Source organism: Actinia tenebrosa, unplaced genomic scaffold (genome assembly GCF_029948245.1).
Source record: "Actinia tenebrosa isolate PJP-AT-01 unplaced genomic scaffold, QUT_ActTen_1.0 PGA_scaffold3__52_contigs__length_22856419, whole genome shotgun sequence".
NCBI lineage: Eukaryota > Metazoa > Cnidaria > Anthozoa > Actiniaria > Actiniidae > Actinia > Actinia tenebrosa.
Window position 1 is genome coordinate 22,075,535 of NW_028292580.1, and position 22,942 is coordinate 22,098,476.

Genomic DNA, 22,942 nt, shown 5'->3' on the forward strand with positions numbered 1-22,942 from the left:
TCAATTAGAGATATTTCCAGTTTATCTTTATTTAAATCTAAACTCAAGACTCATTTATTTAAGCTTTTTCTTTATAATCATATTTTCTATCTTATTTATTTATTCCTTTAACGTTATGTTACTAAGCGCTTAGAACAGACTTGTATAAGCGCTATATAAGCCATATATATTGTTATTATTATTATTATTATTATTATTGTTATTAATGAAATGTAGTAAAATAAGAAGGAAGATAAGTGATTTTTTTTATATTGATAATTGAATCTGCAAAATTTAATCAAATCAAACAAATCAAATACACCAACTAAGAGGATTATGGCTATCAAAGTTTGCACAATTGTGATATGTTTGTGCGCATTTATTTACTTTGTGAGTCAACAGTAAACACGTTCTCTCTCTCTCTCTCTCTCTCTCTCTCTCTCTCTCTCTCTCTCTCTCTCTCTCTCTCTCTCTCTCTCTCTCTCTCTCTCTAGCATCGAATATTAACTTTTTGTATCTCAAGAAAGTTAAAAAGGCACAGCAGAGAAAGACATTACACATGCTTAACATTTATGTGCGTAAATTATCTTTTTTGGAATGCTCCATTTTACAGTTCCGTTCAGTGACCACGAATAATAGTTCCTAGCCGAGGCTGGAGTTGCCGCCTAGTTTGATAAGTCACCAGAGAAAAACCTATTGCGCATGCGTGCACTTGGCAATATATTTTTAAAGAACCAAGATATTATACTAACAACGATACAAAATAACTAATAAAGTTTCCAGAACTGACAAATCAGTCAGTTCCTTGTCGAAGCTTTGCCTTTTTGTTCCCTCGATGTTTTAACAAACTAGGACGCAACAAAATGATGCAAATCTTTACATTTTTGAACTAATTTGCATACAAACTAGGGAGCATGCGCAATACGTTTCTTTCACGTCCGTTTTATGAATCCAAGTCTTAAGTAATAGATGATGTTTTGTCCTGCGTCTTTTCCTCTTCCGTTTTCTTGGTCCCAAATGAGATGGCCGTTGAAGCTAAACTACCAAAGACATCTAGGGGTTTACCGAGAAGCGATGCTTTTGGATCTTCTAGTGGAGCTTCGATCTTTTTGGGCTTTGAAAGAATGTCTGTTTGTTCGCGTACAAGCTGTAGTATCGTCTCCATTGTTTTCTGAAGGTGCTCGATTCTGAAACAAGGCAACATGGATAGATGGTAAGTCTTATTATTCTACAAAGGACGATAGTCTTGGCGGTATGTTAGTGTTAGTGTTAGGATAACGAGATCTTTCTCTAACATGCAATTTTATTTTGTATAAGCACTGATTTTTAAATGGCTTTCTTTTAATGAAGTAACTTTTCTTGAATTGTAAGCTGGAATGTTTTAGCCCCATCCAACATGGCGGAAGGTACGTACGATGTGACTAGAGAATCAATCTCTATCCTGATATTAAGAGTACTGTTTTATCTCTCTCCCTCTACACTCTTTCCTTTTTTTTCAATTCGATTTACTTTTCCTTTCTTTAAATTTTGACAAAACAAATCTTACTCTGAAGCCTGTTCCTCCAGTTTCTCGGTTAGTTGTGTCATCTCCGGTATTCGTGCGTCTCTTTCGTCCGCTTCACCTTCTTCGTTGCCGAGACCAAAGCCTATGAGACTGTTGTAGACCTATTGATGACACCCACAAGAAAATCAGTATTGAATACAGGCTTTGCACCATCACTTGCCCATCCCAAAATAATGCTTGGGCTGCCTGTGGTTGGATGGCATAGGATAGCAACAAAATCCCTTTGCTCTTGGGAATTGAATTCTTTCTCATGTAAAACAATTGTATTGTTACTGCCATCTAACATGGCTGCCGTCACGTGATGGTGCAAAGACTCTATATTTTTGAAATTGGTAACCAACCACATTATTCATCCTTTCGTTATTGCTTTGTCATGTTGATAACGCATTGAAAATACTATTTTCTTCGTGTCGAAGTTTTTCTAACCTTGGAAAACAAAGAAGGCTCTTTGTTAGGATAGTCTGTCACGTGACTAAAATGGACGCGTCTGAGGAGACAAGATGGCAAAGCTGCCTCGATATCGATCAGCAATTCCACCTATTAAACGCAATAGATAATGCTTCTTATTAGTAAGAAAAGCATCTGGGCCCGTTTGTACGAAGGGTGGATAGCGATATTGAACGTTGGCAAGAGAATATGAAGTAAGAGAGCATATCCCTGTGACCCATGAAAGTTTCTTGAAAATCTATTTTTAGCTCCGCGCGCTAGTCTGAGCTATTTTAGCATGCGAATCTTGATTGGTCAGATTGTAGTGATGTCATGGGTACAAGAGATCGGCAGTGACAAAGCAAGCTTCACGCAGTTGACAAACCAAACTTTATTCAATTTGACGAGAAAATGTGTTTAGAGGAATTCCTTGAGAAATTCTGAAAGGTTTTTGAAAGAATCCATTATAACAGCATATGTAAATAATACTAGCTGAGACAACATCATTCAAGCTTGTTTTTAAATCAAAACAATGGTCGCTCGATTGAGACTTGATTGCAGTTATAGACGAGATCGTAAGTTATTCCACAATTCTCCACCTAAACTAAAATACAGTTAATATTGCTGCATCCCAAGAACACGTACTTCTGACCTGAACTTCAGTGTTTTCAAAACAACAAGTTATCTAATGGACATCTAAAATGAAGGTAGATTGGACTCGTTTACGAAAGAGCCGGATTTTCGATGAACAAACTTGTTGAATTCACTGAGTCAAGAGTTTAAAAAACTTTAAACTTGAGAGAAAATTTAGCATTTATTGTTGGAATCAGTTGTTTACCAGTAAAAAGAAGAGGTTTTAAGAAAGCTGAAAACAGTCAAGCTGCTCGGAATACAAGAATTAAACATAAAGGCACAAATGCGCCGAACTGAGAGCATCTGGCAGAAAAAATCGCAAGTAAAACGCCCTTCAATCAGGTAAAAATAATCTCTTTTTTATTAGTTTCAATCCCCAAATACTAAGTTTGATTCACTTTTTGTACTTCGCCGATATTGTGATTGTATTTCTATTGTCTGTTTGGGACTTTAGTTGAAAAGTTATGAAAAAAATACCTGAACATTGAGGCAGAGCAAAAATTCATGGTGCAAAATTTGAAAGAAAGTTCTAGTTTTATAATAGTCAAACTTTTTCTTTAATTCGCCTTTTCTCAATGGACAATATCTTTTGTCTAAACTGACACACCGTATTTTGGCAAGCTAAACATATTTAATGATTGTGAAAAATCGCTTCAGTGCCTCTTGTAGTTTTTTCCTCTGTGAAAACAGAAAATTTTCTTCGGCACATTTCGGTGCAAATAGTTTTTCTGATTCGTGTGTGAAACAAAATACTGGTCTTGTTCATCGTCTTCTTAATTACTTTAACTTAAACTTTATTAACTATAGAAAACACTACGGTAAATGCATTTTTAGCTGTATTCACTGTAGGTTTTTCGCTATTTTCATCGTATTTTTTTGTTGCGGTTTCTTTCCCCATGGCGTCCTCGCTGTTTTTAGCGCTTGTTCGTATGTGACTGAAAACCATCCTGATTTGATCTTTTTCGATGTTCTTTTACATCAATTGTTAAGTTAATGTTTAATTCGTCCATGAAGAACACATGGTACTTTAATCATTTCCGAAATTTTTTACTTTTTACTAATTTTGAAGGCATTCTTCTCGTCGGGAACTAAACATTTTTCGCTCGCATGGAAGTCACTACAACTCTGAGCAGCAATAAGGGATCGCATGTTAAAAATAGCTCAGGCTTGCGCGCGCAGCTAAAAATAGATTTTCAAGAAACTTTCATGGTTACAGACCCATGTATGGGAGATGTGCTCTCTTACTTAATATTCTCTTGACGTTGGTTAACATACTTGCATGATGTATCGGTCAATCAGAGCATTCCGTTCGATTTTGTCAATATCTCCTACAGCCAAACCAACCTATCAAACCAAACAATAATAATCATTCCAGGTTTTCATTCTCTAGGATTTGGAGTTAAGGATGCTATTGACCTTTTTGCCTTGGGTATAAAGTTTTCCCAATTCAGAGCAAGTGTCATTCTCTTTGTTTAACGGATGGACATGAGAAGACACATGAATATGGATACAGCTCAAACAAAAAATCTTACTTTCATGTGGTAAAGCGGTCTGTTTCCCGCACTGTTAAGTTTCCTAAGATCCTCTCCCGACCATAGCTATGCGTTACATTTGGCAGAAGTATTTTCAACGCTTTTGCTACAGAAGATATATATAAATCCCTTTACCCTTGGGTTAAATGTTTTCACATTTAAGACGTGTCATTTCATGAAGAATAGGATTTTTTTTGCTTGATTGTATCCATATTGAAGGGTCTTCTCATGCGCAACAAATGAATGATAATTTAGAGAATGACAGGTGGTTTGAAATGCTAAAACATTACGCCCAAGGTAAAGAGGTCTATCGAATTAGGCTGCGCTGGCATCACGGCCGTACGATTCAAAGTCGACAGGAGGAAGACACTTAGGCAAGTTTGAATTTTAACATTTAATAAACGTGTTTTCTGACTAAGCACCTCAATATTAGTTAGTCTGGCAATTTTCAAAGTATTTTGTTAAAAAAACCCAGACGTATCAAATTTTTACAGAGTATTGATGGGTTTCAAGTATTCCCAAGAGAGTCAAAAGACAAAAACATGGTGGCCATATTGGTGCCGTTAACAATGGATGCTAATAAGAAATATTTTGATAAATGGCACCAACGCTCCCCCGAGAGGCCGCGATTCCAACGTCATCACATTCATCATACTTACCAACATGTTCATGAGAATGATGGGCATTGTCAGGCAAAAGAGAATCAAAAGAGTGTTGACTAATCGAGGGTAGAACAGCTTGCTCCATGGCATAAAGACGTCTACATAGTTGATCTCGCCCAGCGTCATTATGAATATATTCATCAGGGTGTTAGGGAGAGACGTGAAGGGCTCCTATTTGAACGATGGAAATATTTGAGTATTAGAAGAGAAGAGAAGAGAAGAGAAGAGAAGAGAAGAGAAGAGAAGAGAAGAGAAGAGAAGAGAAGAGAAGAGAAGAGAAGAGAAGAGAAGAGAAGAGAAGAGAAGAGAAGAGAAGAGAAGAGAAGAGAAGAGAAAGAAGAGAAGAAGGTTGTTTACCTGATCAATAATGAGATGAAAAGTTGCTCCAAAAGCCACGATAAAAAAAGCGAATAGAACCAAGACCTGTGAAGCAGTAAAAGTTAGTCCTATTATAGCATTTCGTAGGATTCTCAATGTTATCTTTAAAACTATGAACCAGAGTGGATAAACAAGTCTGTGGTTTGAAAACAGACAGAAAAATAAAGTACTAGTTTTACACAAGAGGAATACTATTTCCGATAAACGGTCCCAAAAATCTAGCTTAGCGTCAAATTCATTCTATCGCCGCCGCTTCTAAAAATTGAATTTTATGGCAAATCCTTTCCCCAGCATTACGAATATCTTACCTTGAGTAGTGTAATGAACATACGGTACAGCATGATGACGTATTTACCGTAGAAGGGAAGCCTGTTGGACAAGAAATATTATCCGTAAACGCCAGATTGATTCACGATATTACAAACGATAAAACAAGTGTTAACTTCAGTAAGAAAACTTTGAATAGCAATATCTGTGGTTTTCCTCAAGATCGGTTCTGGGGCCACTGAAATAAATGTTATTGCGTGTACAGTAAGAAAAAAATGAAACAGAGATATCTGTGGTGTTCCTCATGATCAGTTCTGGGGCCCCCTTAAGTAAATATTTTCTCTCCTGAATCCATGTTGAAATTTTATTTTATGCGTATTCTATGCTAAGGAATTCAAATTGATTGGTTGGTCTGTTATACTTCGATTGTATGAGTTTAGAGCATCATTTCGTTGCCCTTACCGTGCCATGACGGTGCAAAGTTATACCAAGCAAACAAAGAGAGACTTACAGAAATATCATTATATATATAAAAAAGGAATTTTTACCTTCGAAAGTACATGATGAGATTGATCCAGCTCAGAAAAATTGCGACAGAAGCAGCTTGTTTTTGTATTCCCCATTTACATGCACACGGTGGTACAACAGAGAATAAGGCTGCTCCGAGCCCGATGATGTCGATCCAGCTGCTGACAGAGGTGAAGTAGCGCATGCGCTGTAGATAGGAAATGTAATATTGACCGATAAACAATGATTTTTCTGCATTCTGATCTGTCGAGGTCTGCCGAGCACCATAAAGAGTTGAGGGGGGTGGGGGTTTAATTACACTGGTAAATCTTGCAGAATAGTATGCAAAAGACCAAAAGTATGAGGGCAGAGACTTAAAAATGTAGTGGAAGTTAGGAAAAAGTGAAGGAGCTGGTCGTCCGTCCAGCCCTACCCTCTCTAAAGTCCCTGTCTGGTTTGTGATAGATATTGCTATGTTTTTAAGGCATTACGAAGTTTGAGGAAAAACTGGGTCAAGTCGCAATGCATTGTGGGACTATTTTAGGGGAAGAGATAGACGCCATCTTGGAAATATGTCCCCTAGAATCGTCCCACAATGCACTGCTGCAATTCCAACTCGACCCAGGTTCCTCAACCTTGAAATGGGTAATATGAACCTATGTACATACCTGATAATAACACTGAATGACCTCTTTCAGGACTTGGATTGAAAGCATGAGTATAATGAAGTAATGAAGAATCTGAATCGGCTGAAAACACAAGAAACATAATTTGGTACCTTTGCACGCAAAATTTGATATACAATATTTTAGAAACGTAAAAAACCCTCTGATTATTTTTAGTTTGAATGCCAACGCATTGTGAAGGAAAAGGTCTATTTTTAATAGTCAAAAACAGTGACCAGCTAGCTACCAGACTAAACCGTACTCAGTCGGCACTCGGGCTAGCTGTATTGCATAATATTAGACACCATATCTACTGAGAGGGTGTCATGGGGGTACCCAGTTGTCAGTTAGCTACTAATTAACTACCGAATGTCAGTTGACTGTAATAATTTTACGAGCGCTGGTCATAATATTTTCCAAAATAATGAAATATCAGTTAACTGTTAAACTACTAATTTTAGGTTATTTGCCAGTTAACTACTAACCTCATTGGCACCCCTATTGAAAGATGATGCAAACACATTTACGATCCACTTACCGCATGGTTAAAGAGACAACTTTTAATTTGCTAAAAAATCAAAAATGACAAACCATTAAGGTCTAAATTAACTTGTGAATATATGGAAAAAATCAACCAACCAACCCATCCACCCATCCAACCAACCAACCAACCATCCCGCAACCATCCAACCAACCGACCCACCCACCCACCCACCCAAGCTATTGCTTGGTTGACCGTAATGTAATATTTAATTTATAAGTCTTATTCTACTCACTTCATCGTATAAGATTTCCCCACTCGATGTTCGGTTTATTATGCGATCTTCGCAATATATCTCGTCGTGGTCTTCGAGAAAGACATGCATCACGGTCAGTGGTAAAATCGATGCCAGGAAGAAAAAGAGGTTTAGTAGAAAAACGGTGCAACCAAATCTCTTCCTGTAAAACCAGAGCCAGACGAAAAAACAAACAGAATTACTGAGTAAGCGTACTCCTTTTTAAGCGTGCAAACGTCCTAAATTTACATATTTACATATTTAAAGAAACCTATACTTCTGCAGAAACATATTTTTTAAAGCTGACAACAGACAAGGTCCTGAAGGTGTCCGCTTAATAGAGGTACCACTGTAGTTGGAAATTAAGGTTGAAGTCGTAGTATAAGCGGAGAACTGAAAGCAGGGATTGAAAAAAAAAAAAAAAAAAAGGGAGGAGAAAGGAAGGGAGGAGAAAGGAAGGGAGGAAATAGAAGGCAGGGAGCCTGAGTTAACGCAAGATGAATATAACAGTTGCTTATTGGTCATCTAATTAACTAAGAAATACGCGGAGGCGAAGAAGAGTCTTAACAACTAAAAGTATCATAACTCGAAACACGGAGAGAGGGGCCGACAACGACAACCATTGAAAAGCATTGAAAAGGAAGAAAAATATAAGTGGAAAAAGGAAAATTATAGCTTTAAACAGGAAAAAAGAAAAAATAAGAAAAAAGATGAAGACTGCTTACCATTTCGTGCTAAGTACGATGAAACATAGCGGATGAGCAAGGCATCTGTCGCGTCGATATTCCGCCATTGTCTTGAAAAACGATCAAGAAACAAAGAATAAAAAGTCAGACAGGATGGCAGTAGATCATAGGTTTCAACTTATCAACTCCATGATTACCTTTAAGATCTTAAGAGATCCTGCTTTTTCCTTTGCATTCTCCTTGCACAATATCAAGCTGAGATCATATTTGATCTAAAACATTCACAAAGAAACCATTAGGATAACGTTATAGCACAACTTAATTTCATGTCCAGATAGGAATGTAGTAGTATAATTAAGCAGTATAATGCAGTATAAATATGACCAATCTGACTTTATTCTTCACTTGACTTTAAAGATGACTTCCGCTCAGGTTGTCGAAACGTCAGTCACATCAAACAGTCCTTCTCAGGACTACATCCACCCGGATGATCATAATACTTCGATTAACATAGGAATGTTCATCAGCTGAATCGTAGGTTTAAGTATTTTGAAACTCTTTGTGAATGACAGCACGTCAGGTGGGCATTTGAGCTCCATTTGGTGCAGATATTCGAGAATATTAGTTGATTGAATGATCCAGAAATGACAAGGAACGACCTTACTTTTATCTTGTCCGAAGATCATCATGTTACCTTGTAATCCTTACTAAAGCGATCTCCCTCAGGTTGCATACAGTGATCCAATAAACGCTTAAATAAAAAAGAGAGAACACGTTACAATAAGTACACACATCCCCCCCCCCCCCCCCCCCTCGAATACATCGTATTTGGAATAGACGCGCAAGGAACACATTTCGCATGACTGTGTAATGACGCGGCACGGTACAGAACACGATACTATCACAGTACGGAATTTACGACACACTTTGAATCAATCACAGAGCACCGGATCAACTACTCAGCCAATAAAGATGCTTGGACACGGCACCGTCAAGATCACGGCACCCTTGTCGGTATGTGTGTGTTTTATTTTACATAAGAGATTTTCTCTGTGGTCTAACATGTGCCTACTACAGGTGTGACCATTCTCTCAGCCAGACCCTTCTTGGCTGAAAATCGAAAAAAAAAATTTGTCAGAAAGCTGAGAAGGAACTGAAAGGAGCTGACTTTGAGCCCTCTAAAGTATGTGATGCTCTGTTACCGTGCCCGTTAGTTGTTCCGTTACACGTACTTGAATACATCAAGAGTTTACACGAGGGGAACCTTTGCAGAATTTTAAATAGTTGCTTTCCATACCTCTGCTACGTGTGGCATTTTTTCGATTAATTTTATCATCTGCTTAGAAACACCACTGCTACAAGACTTCAACACCTCTCGCCATCTGAAATAAGAATAAAATTACTCGCACATACAAGCTTTCGATCTTAATCTTGACTCCCCAATCGCTGCACATAACTTGCAATCGCCTCACTTCACAACCAATAGGAATGTCCAAGATAGCGTCATTTTACTACTACTACCATAATGCATAAGGCAATTGGTGCTAATTAACTGAACAAAAGAAAGTGTGCAAGGGAGTCTAGTAGTAAAGGTCAGTGACGCCATCATGCAAACGTCCTATCGCTTCACCACGAAGAGCTGTGTCTAGCGCATGATTACCTTGGATCTTCCACTATAGTTTCCACCACCTCAGTGCTGTTTCTCTCTAATACTATGTCCAAGATATTCTGGTTCGATGAATTGAGAAGAATTTCTTGGTGTTCATTCGCAAGTAGTAGTTTGACGAGATGAGAGTGTTGGTAGACGGCTGCCAAGTGAAGAGCTGTATTCTAAGAAAGAGTACCAAATATTATGTTAGATATAGCATGCGCACATCATTATCAACACTACAACCACCATCAGCATCACCACCAGCCCTTAGCACCAGCAGCATCACCACCATCATCAGCAACAGCATCATTAACACCACCACAACCACCATCATCTCATCATTGATCATCATCATCATTATCACTATCATCATCATTCATCATTATCATCATCAGCACCTCCACCACCACCACCACCACCACCATCATCATCATCATCATCTTCATCATTATCATCATCATCATCATCATCATCATCATTATTATTATTATAATTGTCAACTTTCTAGATTATGACACGTTCCTTACCCTGTCATCATCCATATAGTTAATACAATGAGATCTTTTCTCGACAATCATCTCGACTGATTTTCTGGAGCCTTTTCTTGCTGCTTCATGAAGAGCTGTTCTGTTATTCTGATCCCTGATCGAAACGCAATGGAAAACGTAAGAAGAAAATGGGGGAAATGTGACTTTGTGTTGTCTATCACCTTTAATTAATATACAGGGCCCGGTTGTACGAAGCCTGGATAGCGCTATCCAACGGATAAATCTTATCCACTGGATAAGGATTTATCCACCGGATAGCTCTATCCAGGCTTCGTACAACCGGGCCCTGTAATATATAGTCGAAACAAAAAGGTTTACAAAAGAATAACTACATCTACCAGGCCTTTATCCTTGTACTTACTTTTTGACAAATAGACATCAGTTTTTTAAGAGGACAGACACATAAAAAACTGATGTCTATTTGTTTTTTACAATAACAAAAGCGATAAAAACTTCTCATTTTTACTGATCAAAACAATCAGCTTTATCTGTCTGTCCTCTTATTGATGACCAATCAGCGCGCGAGAAATTTGTAAGTTATTGTAAAAATTGCATTCGTCTACTTTAACTAGTCAGTGTAACTATATCTTCATTTTCTGTATTTTTGTAAAGGCTTTGTACGCTTTACTACTATTTTGTTAATTACTTTGTGTACTCCACTGATCTAATTTTGTAAATTTATATTAAGTGATCTCCCTAGATGAGCTCGCATGAGAGCTCTTGGAGACAACTTATAGAAACTATATGTTTGAATAAAAAAAGTACTGTAATCACAATGACTGAAGGCGGTTTGCGCAAAAACTTTATGCATGCATATGATTTCTTATAATTAGTCTAGAACACAGCTGCAAAGGTATTTCTTTTCTATTTATAACAACTCACTCAGCTCTATTAAAAAGGAACAAACACCGCAACTATACCTATAGCTAACCTAACGTTCGTGCTTTTAACCACAGTATTCACGCATCTAAAGATGAAACGATTATTCATGGTTCCGCTTCCTAGTTACCGTTGCTATGTCCCACAAGCTCAAAACATTAGCTAGAATATCTCAGAATTTAAAACTCTGATTTCGAAAATTGATTGAAAATTGTTTGTATTGTTTACTTTCCTTTGATGATAAAGTAAAACAGATGGTACTTATTTATGCGACTAACCTTTCTATAGTTGCACCGTATTGTAGGAGAACTACAACTGCTCTGTGATGCCCTCCGCTAGCGGCATAATGTAAGGCTGTCCTACCTCGATTGTCTTGGAGATTGACAATTTTACTGCCTTGTTTTTCAAGTAAAATGCTAACGACTGCGTCCCAGCCATGTCTGCGGACAAACGAACAATAATAGCAGACATTACTGTTATTTGTATCCGAATCAAGCCCAGTGTGTATAACAAGGAGATAGCATGCACACAGCATTTTATTGTATGGAATTGTCTTACCTTGAAGCCACGTGTAGGGGCGTGGCCAAGGAGTCTGACGTCACACTAGCGATTGCTTTGTTGTGGGATAGAAAGAGTTGCATTGTCTGAAAGGGAGAACATTCGTAATCAACACGCAATAAAAGGCTTGCATGTTATAAGAGCGGAAGTTTTTTATTTTAAAGCAAGGTACGGTCTTAGGTCCCTGGTTTGATTCCTGGATTGTTTTTTTCTACAGTTTTACTCCCTCCGCAAAACCCAACCAGTTAAATTACAATTCGATCTGTGAGTTAGCCATGCCCTGACTTTGATCAACCCAGAGGTTGCGCATTGTTACATGTACCAATATATGCGTTTAGTCAGTTTATATGTTAGTTTAGGGTTTAAAAACGATTACCTTGATATCCCCATGTTTTGCAGCATAGTGAGGAGGAGCATATCCTGTAGCGTCTTTCTCTATCAGCAGTGGAATCATTTGTTGATTCTGCAAACAGTTTGCAAAAATACCATCAGAACACGAGGTACCGCATTTTTATTAATAATGGCAACATCAACTAAGCAAATCACAACGACGCTACAGGGCTACTGTTCATTTATTTGTTTATCGAGACACGTCACGTTCTTGTTTACGATCATAGAGCAGATTACGTGGACTGTCACCGCTCGCATGCGTCCGTCCGCTCAAAGTCAAACAATAGAATTCTTCTCTAGGTTCGTTGCTTCTTTGGCCGATGTGGGAAGGCATGTAACGACAACTCTTTCTAACCCAGCAATAACTTACCGTTAGCAAGACTTCCATAGCATTCGAATGCCTCACAGCATTGAATAGCGCAGTTCGTCCGTCAATATCCTTGATCGTTGGATCCGTACCTTTTTCCATCAAGAGTCGAATAGAATCGGTTGCTCCAAAACTCGCGGCCAACATGAGGGGGGTAACGTTGTTGTCGTCTTTAGCATTGACATTAGCACCCTGTAAGAGTATATCAAGAGCATTCATTTATATGACTTAGTTCTTTAGATTTACTCAAGGTATTCGATGGAAACGACTCAACTCAAATTCACCCCAACATTAACACTCTGTAAGGGTAGCATTATTCATTGATATGAAGCAGTCTTTTTATTTTCACGATCTAATCCTGACTCAGAATACGTCAACCAGTATTCTAATTCATCATAATTCTCGTGTGCAGTTCCGTCTATAAATGACAAGTCAATTAGCAAATATGTTGTTCACAGCTCTCTTTTATCTGTATACAAGTGTCCATATAACAATCCCAATCATCTTTGCGCGTCTCAACTCGTCCCAGTCTACCACCGATTCCTAAAGTAGCGAATAACATGCAGTGTTTCTCACACGCGCATTTCAATTGCCTGATCGATTTTTTGATGACTTACATGCTCAATAAGCAGCTCAAGTATGGCGGAGCTGTTGTTCTTGGCGGCATTGTGTAATGGTGTAGAGCCACAAGCATCAATCAATAGTATCTTAGCAACACTAGGGTCTTCTTGAAGCAGACGTTTGACAATTTCTACTGAGCCTTGCTCGCATGCCAAGTGGAAAGCTGTTGAACGACCCTGACTCTGAAATCAAAAGATTTTTACGTCTCATAATAATATAAGAGTTACGATTATTAAAAGACAATAAGAGGGCCTTGTTTGTAGCGAGATCGGTACCTTTGGTTGTCTTATTCTTGCTCCATACTTCAAGCAAAGGTCAACGACCTTGGGATCAAAAAATAAGAAAGATCGTTACCATGGTAATGCTATCGCCGCTTTTAAACGCAGATGCGCAGATTCAGAATGACCGCACACAGAGAATTATTAGTTGTATTCTCGAATTTATAGCCAGGTTCCCACACGGTGCAAGTACAATTTATTTGAGTGTTCAAACGACATTGTACCAATTTATAATGGCGACGACAGTAGCTAATGTATCACATTCAAATAAGTCATAAACCGAGTATTTAGATTGTGCACACAGGTTCGCGTCTCTCTACTGCGATCCAAGATCAGTTCCTGAACTCAGTGTCGTATGTTCGTACAGCTGCTTGTCCATGATTAGATGTAAATCGTATGGAAGTAAAGTTGCTCCAGAGAGCCAGTCTGCCAAACCACTGCTAAGACTATTTATCTTTTAACTCAGCTCATTTTTAGTATTGTACATTTATACCTTCACAAAGCCGCTGTCCACTGCTAAATGCAACAAAGTGCTCCCTTCTTTGTCAGCATTATACAAGTAGTTTTCCATTCCAAGTTCATTGTTTTTGACTATAAAAAACAACGATTTTAAATTAATAGTCTTTCTCTCATTTGTTGAATAGTTTACCTATAAACGAGGCCAAATTCGTATGAATGAGTCTGCGATCATCAAAAAACAGCGAGATGCATCGAATGAAAGAGAGGACTTAAGCAGAAAAAACTCAACTCAACAATCATTTGTATATTGTTACTTGACGTACTAAATTCAAAGAGAAATTTGACCGCTTTCGTAGCCCCACTCTCCATTGCTTTGCCAAGAGCTGTCCTTCCGAACTCTTCTCTCAGTTCCATTCTTGCCATGTGTTCCAACTGAAAATGAAAAAGTAATACATGAAAAAGCAACTTGATAAGTGGGTACCCTGTGGGCATTTTTGGTTGAGTAGAATCTAGGGAATCTGGATAGACTCGACTCTACTTCAAACTTTTCGTGAATTTGAAAATTGAAAAAAGGTCGCGTAAAAACATATGTTAGTTCGTTTTCCTTAACTTCACTCATTTTATGCATGGAGAACTGATCATCATTTAATCACCCCGCGCTATGCGCACCATGTCTTTGAGTGCCTTGGCCACCGACCAGACTAGCATACATAATTATACGAACTTTTTCAATCAGTAACACTTTGAATCCAATGAATGATCAAAATGACTAAGTAGAAAGGTTTTTTGATGCTACAAAATGTTAGAGTGTAAAGTGGTTGATAGCTGTGCAAACGTTTTAAGCTTATATAAATTCTTATCGTGTCAGAATAAACAATAACTCTCTATGATCTATATACATACAAGTAGCTTGCAAAGTTTTGCATTGTTTAGACTTGCTGCGAGATGAAGTGGTGTTGCCATAGAGCTTCCTTCGGCATTAACATCACATTCAGAGTGTTCCAATAATAGCTGTTGATGCAATAAAATAAAGGTGTTCACCATGATCTAGAACAACAATATATTATTCAAATACCCAGGTTCCAGAGGTATTCTTTCTTTTGGGGCTTGGGGGGGGGGGGGGGGGGGGGGGGGGGAGGGGGGGTGGATTTCCACTAATAAACTTAGGCCCCGTTTACACGAAGCTTGACATTTTTTTCATCCGTGTAAAAAAAAAATTGCGTTTATATGCGGCTTCGCATAAACGCTCATCGTTTTCGCCCGTTTACACGAAAACACTGTATCGACTCGGAAAACGCTCAAAGGAGCTAAATGAGCATGCGCATAGCTCCTGAGCCTGCGATCACCTTTGTTTAGTGACGTCAGCGTTAACGAAAATATCCAGCTTCGAGTGTTTACATGGAAAGGTATAGCCAGCGTTTTCAAAAATATCCGCTTTGAAAAGCGTTTTCGAAAATAGCCGGCTAAAGACCGTCTCCGTGTAAACGGTAGGCCTAAACGGATAAAAAAAATATGCGTTTGCAAAAATATCCGGCTTCGTGTATACGGGGCCTTAGAGGGAAACGTAGCCTCCTGCGGAGACGTTCTTTGGGTCGTCACGTCGTCTCGTGGGGAAAGAAACGTCGAGCCAGATAACCCTAAGAACGTCTGCGTACAAGGCTAAAGGAAGCGAGAGTGAGAACTTCTTTCCCTCGCGCTCTCTTCATGTCTATCTACTGTGCTTGAAAGAACATTAAAAGAACCTCTTGTCAGATGAGTAAAAAATCGTTTGAGCTTTAGTATCATAGTTTCTATATAAAAACTATAACGCAAAAAAAAAAAAAAAAAAAAAAAAATTAACGCGAATCTTCTAATCGAGAGTACAAAACTGATGCAACGGAAGACTCACTTTATTCTCAAAAGAAAATTAAAGAAATGGGCGTCGCATCTTAAATTTTTCTCTCAAACAGCGCGCGCAATTTCACAACACCTTTGTCCGAATATCATGCGTCAAGCGTTCCATTTAAGAGAGAATAAGTTTTGACGAATTTATTTTAGAATTAAGAGTAAGTTGGTTATCTAAATGAGCCATTCGAGTACAATGATCTGAAGCAATGGGCCTTTAATTCCAAGGTTAACTGTGGTCGTCAATGAAAGATTTACGTGCAAAGCATTTGCGTGTCTTTAGGTGGTAGCGTCCACATAAAAAGTTCATTGTTCGCTAATTATGTGTGACATTACTGCCCTCCAGAGTTTAAAATTTAAAAACTAACTTTAAATTGGAAAAGACTTTTTTGTGTCTACGTTTTTGTAAAGTGTTCTCTTAATAATGAATACTACAAAGGTATACTTTTTTCCTCTTAAATATTCACTGACAAAAGGCATGAACAGCTTGGATATGAAATTGAGTCCTACTTTGCGATCGTTTTGCGTCTTTAGTGCGTCATTCCTAGAACCACACCGTTTGAGTTTCCCGCCCTTTCAGCTTGACCTGGCCCAACACAATACCCTGGCTAATTCATCCCCTCGTCACAAGATCCCGCCATCCGATGACCCATTGTTTTCCCATCGAATAAGCACGCCGATTCTGAAATAGTCTCGCGCTGGCAGTATCAAGCTCGTTTGCCGCCAAAAGCGGCTAGTTTCATATTCAAATCAGCACCTCAAAGACAGAGTTTACACATTCATTGCTTCAAAGAGAGAACGGTTTCTTCTTGCTCTGACAAACATGTCGAAAAATAACCTTGGAATAAATCCTTACAGCTCCACCATGAAATTACAAGACTTCTGCGCTAAAGCTGAGATCAAGAAGCCCTCATCTTTCCTAGTTCAGGATCTTTTTCCCGTCCCGTATAGTCAAGTATCGCCTTCGAGTTCTTCAACAAGCTCGTCTTCTACGTGTGAGTCTTCGCCGAATAAATCCACAAGTCCTCAGATGTACGAGAGTGATTCATCACAAGAACCAGGTAATTTGAAATTTCTTTTTTTATTTCGGACAAAGGCTCATTGAAATAATGTCCGAAGCATAAAGTATAAACGAAGTATAAACGTCTCTAAAAGTAGAGGTGTTCAACAATCACAATGATTTTCAATGTATCTTTACATTCAAGAATCCCGTACTTGTTATTCTGTTAGATATATAAATATCAGTTGTTTGTTTGTAGATATATTTGAAATTGTTTCAAGATGTTGGCTGATTTAGTCTTTATTTTGTTGTTGTTTTAACTTATCATTTTAATCTCACCCGTGTCGAATGACTCGTTAACGCTTCACTATACAGCTCACAGCTTTAAAAAATTTTTTTAATGAACGAGGAAAATGTGTTATTCATCTTTTCTATTCATGCTATTATCTTGTAAGACCTCGATTTACCCATAATTACTCGATCAAAGTCAATTCATTTGCAAACTGAGTAAATTTTGCTTGTTAGCTTTTATCGTCATTCACAGACGCAAATACGATTTACTGACAATAACGTCATGCACGGGAGATCTGAATTATTATTATTTATTTGTTTATTAATAGTTATAGATCCCTAATGGGAAATTCAGGTGAAAGGACCACCTAAATCTTGATCATACAATTTGTTTTTTGCATATAATATATTTAATCCTTCGAGAATTGCACACATAATTTTTTTTGATAATATATGTTTTACACTTTTTTGTCAAAAAGGATTAGCAAGTTTTATAAAACATAAAATGTTTGCTTTCTTGGAATTTATGATAGTATTTGTCCCCGAAGGTTCGCCTGACTCTCGTCACCAATCCCCGTCCACTCTGCCAAAGAAAAACCGCTCATCGTTCACAACTGATCAAGTCCGCGAACTCGAGAGGGCGTTTGAAAAACACCAATACATTGGCACCAGAGAACGACAACAACTAGCCTTGGCTGTTAGAATGACCGACCAGCAAGTCAAGACCTGGTTCCAAAACCGGCGCATGAAGCGCAAGAGAGAGCGCGCGGAAGAGACTCAGAATTACACTAAACTGGCGTTTGCGAATCGAATGGCCAGCGGTGGACCTCCTCAACCATTTGTTTCTAGTTACCAGCCCTCGATATATCCTGGGTACACAGCATACCCATCCGTTTTGTTCCCAAGTTATCAGACTTTATCTCAAGAACATCAAAGCTTTCTTCGCCCAGCTAACACTCCGCTGTACCCTAGTATCGGGTTAAATCATCCGTCTAATCCTACTACAGAATATCCAGGAATATCCCCTGGACTTCGATTACCGCAACCATCGTTATGTCAAGAATGCCCGGCAGGATCTGATTGTAATCGAGCTTGCGCACCTCATTACAGTTACCCTCCAAACGTGCCAATGTACACTTCTCCAGATTATCAACGCTCCACTAATCATTAAGAATTTATAAACACTCTTCTTAGGTTCCTGTATTATTGCGTCATGTGGCCTTGATGTATTTAAGCATACTACTGGAGACGTCCATCGTAATTGGTTTTCGAGCTTTGGCTTGTGCACGCTAGTGACTTATTATATTATGAATCACAAAACAGATTCTTAGAATGACTTTTCTGCTTCAAAATTTATATACGCAGAATTAATATATTTTTTGGATTAACTAAGACCAATGAATAACATTCTAAAGATTTAGAATGATTGAATCCAGCTTTGTTTTATAGACATATCAACTTCATTCAAACGTTTTTGAGTTAAACGACCACAGTGATATACTTACATTTAAAACTCGTTTACGTATTAGAGATTTTGGACGTTTGTTTTTCGACGTCAGATTACTGTACGGACACTAACCGGGACCTTGAATAAGACTGACCAATCAGATAATGGTAAACTAGACAGTGATTGAACTGTTAACAGTGTTGACCAATCAAATTATCACGTTCTCACGCTCTCATTATATCGATGATCTATCTGATTGGCCGGTTAAAAACATTGAGCTAAATGTCGCAATGTGATTGGTTAATGATACTAATTTATCATAGTGATCCCGGTTGGAGTATCCGCAGAGTAATGGACCCTTCTTCAAATTGTCTTGAATGCAAGGTTAACATTAAAAAACAACAACAACAACAAACAAACAAAAATTCCATCGAGAAAAAGTGTGATTTCTTTCGAATTTCTATGCTAGCGTTGCATCCACGATACTTTAGGGAAGGGTCCATTTGGAATCGGTTTTAAGTTTGCCTCTAAATAACATTCAGGCTCAATTATGATAAACATGTCTTATCATATAAATCTTGCAGGTTTAATATTAATGGGTCCATCTAGTTTTGTGAATTGAGTTGAACGCAAACGTATTTTAATTTTATATTAAATGTTTCAACAATGTTATCCATATCTGGACTTCAAGTTTAATTTCTTTTACTATTTCCCCATCGTGTATTCATAGAATAACAAGCGTCAAAGTGGGTTATGGCGACTTAATGCTGCATGGATCCGTGGAAATGCTTAATCGAGAAGATGCGGAAATCCATTTTGCGGAGGTTTTTAAATTCAGTCCATTGTATGAAGGTACCGCTACAAACCCATTGCAACGTATCTAAAGTGCCGAGTGGATGTTGTTCGTGTTACTGCTTTTCGCGCGATAACCTAGCGCGCGGTGTGATAACCCGAGCCACGTTTGATAAAACAGCGCAAATTATTTTGCGCGGCAAGATACACGACTGTGTTGCGCGTGTCTCTACGGAACATGACAGAGCTGGCAGTGGACAAATTCTTTATGACCTTTAGGAGAGGTAGCACACAAAGAAAGGGATAGCCATAAAGTGAAGCCACTAAACCCGTCAAATAGATATTAGTCTAATACAGATTATTTGTATGTCTATTTGACTAGTACTATTACACGTTGACTAGTATTTTTTATTTCACTGGTTAATGACTTCACTCAGTTCATTTTATAATTTATAAAGATCGGTTAAGATATAATGTCTTTTGCTCTACAAACTTAAAAGTTCCGCCCTGTGTCATCTTTCCAGCCAAAGATAAGGCTGCGTTCATAATGTATGGCAGAGGGGGGTGGGGGGTACTGAGGTGAAATTGAGGGGGGGATCGAAAAAGGGAGGGATGGGCAAATTTTTATCAGAAAAATGGGGGGATGCACAATTTTTGAAAGAAGCTACAGCCTTGCTTAAGGGGAGGGGATCGTATTTTTTTGCATGACTTTAAGGGGGGCTGTTAAGAATTATTCTGGACATTTAAAAATTTCACCTGCCCCCCCTCCCTCTGCCATACTTTATGAACGCAGCCTAAATTATATATTGCAAAAGCAGTCGCTATCGTCTTACCTTTGTTATTTGTTCACTGTCAGCTCTTACTGCATAGTGTAGAGGGGTATCACCTCTATCGTCCTTAAGAGTGACATCAGCACCTGCATCGAGGATCATTTTGACCATTCTCAAATCTCCCTTTAGTATTGCATTGTGTAAAGGACCGCGCCCAAATCTATTGGGAAAATTAATATCTGTGAAAAATAATAAATACTTTAGTAAGAGGAAAAAAAAAAAAAACCAAGACGATGAAAGAAGAACGGGGGAGATCTAGAGCTTGAAGACCAGAAGAAGAGGAATGGAAGAAAAAGAATTTAAGATGAAGAAAACAACGACATCAACATGAAGAGGAGTTGGAGAAGTAGGGGAAGGAGAAGAAGGACAAAAAGGAGGACTAAAAGAAGAAAAAAGAAAAAAAAAAACCACTTTGATCGCATTTTCTTCCGCAATACAAATTTTTTATGCGCACATTGTTATCCATAGGTAGAGGTGCTCCGTTGCACAAAGAGGCGTACATAAAGAATCTCTGCTCATCTCTCCCACGTTACCTACCTATATTTTGAGCAAGCAACTTTGATACGTTCATATAATCCAATGACATAACTGCCTCATTCAACCTCTGAGGTTTTTTCGTCTTTACCACTTCGCCCTAGAGATAATGCATGTGCAGCTTTAGTTAGTACAATACTCTAAGACTATGAATCGAAACCATAAATCCAACAATACCAACTATCATGGTAGCCGTGTTTGAGGCCAAAAATAAATTTTCTTCTATGGGAAATAAATTATTTTGTCATGCAAAAATATTGCATTGTTTCTGTCAACGAACATGGCTGTCGTGAAAAACCTCTATTAATCTTTTTTTTTTCTTTCAATAAATGACTAAAACGTCCGCTAAAGTGCGAAAAAACAACCCATGCTCACCCACCCCCACCCCCACCCCCACCCCCACCCCCACCCCCACCCCCACCCCACCCCCACCCCCACCCCCACCCCCACCCCCACCCCCAAATGTACTAGAGCACGAATAATTCATTGTCAAACCTCAACTTCATCTTCCTGATTAGCTTGATGAACATCACCATTTTGGAATAGCTTCTCGTCAACTTGGAGTTTGTCGTAGGACATATAAATACTATTCAGTTTTTTACTTCGTTCTTCTTTCTTCTTCTTAATGTTTTGAAGGATCAGCGTCTCTCCTGTTGAGTCTACTGCTTCTTCTTCTTCTTCGTCGTTAAGAAATTTTCTACCTAAATCATCGTCAGCCATTTTGAAAGGCAACCTGGCGTAACTGTTTTTTTCCTTTCAGTAACTGGGCTTAAAAAGATTTGAAAAGAATGGTGCTTAGTAACTTAAAGAAAGAAAAAAAACTCATGGAATAAAAATAAATCTAGAGATTAGAAGGTCTGGATTTCAAACTGACTTCTAGCCTTCATATATTCTATTGTCTTAAAACAAGTCGAGTTAAAATTGCTGAGAATGATTTGTCAAGTGTGACTAAACCAGCCAGACTGAAGTGAATATTAGCATTGATAAAGCATTCAATCATGAGCCATTTTCTATAAAGTTGCATAAATTCAAGAAAAAAAACCTGTTCGCTAAAGAGTTTGGAGATAGTTTAGTCATGGAGATGTTCTGTATGTTAAAACGGACTTTTTTTCTTTGGCTAAGATGCGATGAAAAATGGCGCCAAAATAATGGTTGTTGGAGCAGAACAGTCAGAACTCGAATCCTATAAAAAATATATAATTAACATTGCTGTCTCAGACCAAGAGACAATTAAGAGAAAAATAGTTCATATTCTCTTGCTCAGACGTTTGTATAATTTTGCTAATTTTTGAGTGAATTTGAATTGAGTTAGGATGCGTTATAGGCATGTCTCTGGCAATTACTATTTGTGATGAGGGACGGTGGATGATCAGGTTTGATGACAGCAACTTGTCAAGCTTGGATTTGGCTCATCTAAAACCGTGTCTTACCTGAACAATGAGTAGAGCTAAATGGACTCAAGAATCTGTGTAGTTTCTTAATGCCAAAGAGCTGAGTCCAGGTTATTTAGAAACTTGCATGACTCGTATAACTGAGATCATAGTTAATTGAGTATGCAGAGATGGTTAGAAATGTTTTTAAGATCGCTAAGCGATTGAGTTCCACTTTCACACTTACGCTTACGAATCTAGCATTCTCGATAACCTATACATGCATTGGGCAAGGCTTACGAAACTTTTCAAGTTCTCACTAGTTAAACTTATTTAACAAGATTTCAAATATCCTATGAGCACTTCTTACCTAGCTATCAGCTGTTTTGAGATGCTGCAACTATGGATGTCTTGAAAAGCCTAGCTTAGCTTTCAACCACTAGCTACTCAATTGACTTATTATAAAGGTTGAGCGCCAGGAAAGCGTTTCCTTTTTTCCCCTGACGGCACAATATTATGCAGAGTCCATGCTGGAATTCCTTGTTCACGCAAACATGAAGATCGATAGCTCGAAATATGACTGATGCTATGAGCTTAGCAGTACACCGAACATGTGTTTTGTGAAGCTTTGCTTTGTAGAGATTTTTGTCTACTGATGCATTTGAATCAAAAGCGCATATAAATCGCATTTAAAAAGGTGAACCAGAGCGTGAATGATGACAATATCGATAGAAAAACGTACTCTTTGCGCCTGGAAGATTTAGTCAAACGGCCACCTCTAGGAAAAATAGGAAAAGAATTGCTTTGTACTTTTTACTCTTTTTCATATGTCTTTAAAAAATGTTTTACAGTCCCCTCTAATTCTACTATGGTTTAAAAACATAATAACTTGGTTTTCGTTCAAAGGCCGGAATTGGGACCGGCTTTGTTCTTGTCTGTACGGCATGTAGAGAAAAGACAAAAGGTTT

The 22,942-nt window shown here is 38.2% G+C and overlaps 1 protein-coding gene across 2 annotated transcripts; it reads right to left on the reverse strand.

Annotated features, from left to right (window-relative positions):
* Positions 1–228: 228 nt before the first annotated feature.
* LOC116286543 (transient receptor potential cation channel subfamily A member 1-like) lies at positions 229–22,600 on the reverse strand. 2 transcript variants are annotated; one of them, XM_031693100.2, is made up of 30 exons: positions 22,345–22,600; positions 21,100–21,367; positions 20,608–20,704; positions 20,074–20,249; positions 14,730–14,837; positions 14,150–14,258; positions 13,861–13,958; positions 13,365–13,412; positions 13,086–13,271; positions 12,472–12,660; positions 12,088–12,174; positions 11,712–11,797; positions 11,432–11,593; positions 10,254–10,368; positions 9,736–9,905; positions 9,373–9,457; positions 8,770–8,826; positions 8,273–8,347; positions 8,115–8,185; positions 7,390–7,552; positions 7,152–7,181; positions 6,617–6,697; positions 5,990–6,156; positions 5,483–5,543; positions 5,154–5,219; positions 4,794–4,967; positions 3,878–3,946; positions 1,970–2,080; positions 1,526–1,644; positions 229–1,166 (listed from the first exon to the last, which is right to left on the reverse strand). In XM_031693100.2, the coding sequence occupies exons 2-30, from the start codon at positions 21,322–21,324 to the stop codon at positions 938–940; spliced, it is 3,414 nt and encodes a 1,137-aa protein (XP_031548960.1). In that variant the 5' UTR covers positions 21,325–21,367; positions 22,345–22,600; the 3' UTR covers positions 229–937. The 2 variants fall into 2 exon arrangements, with proteins under 2 accessions (XP_031548960.1, XP_031548959.1); XM_031693099.2 differs by having other exon boundaries at positions 21,100–21,372.
* Positions 22,601–22,942: the final 342 nt, after the last annotated feature.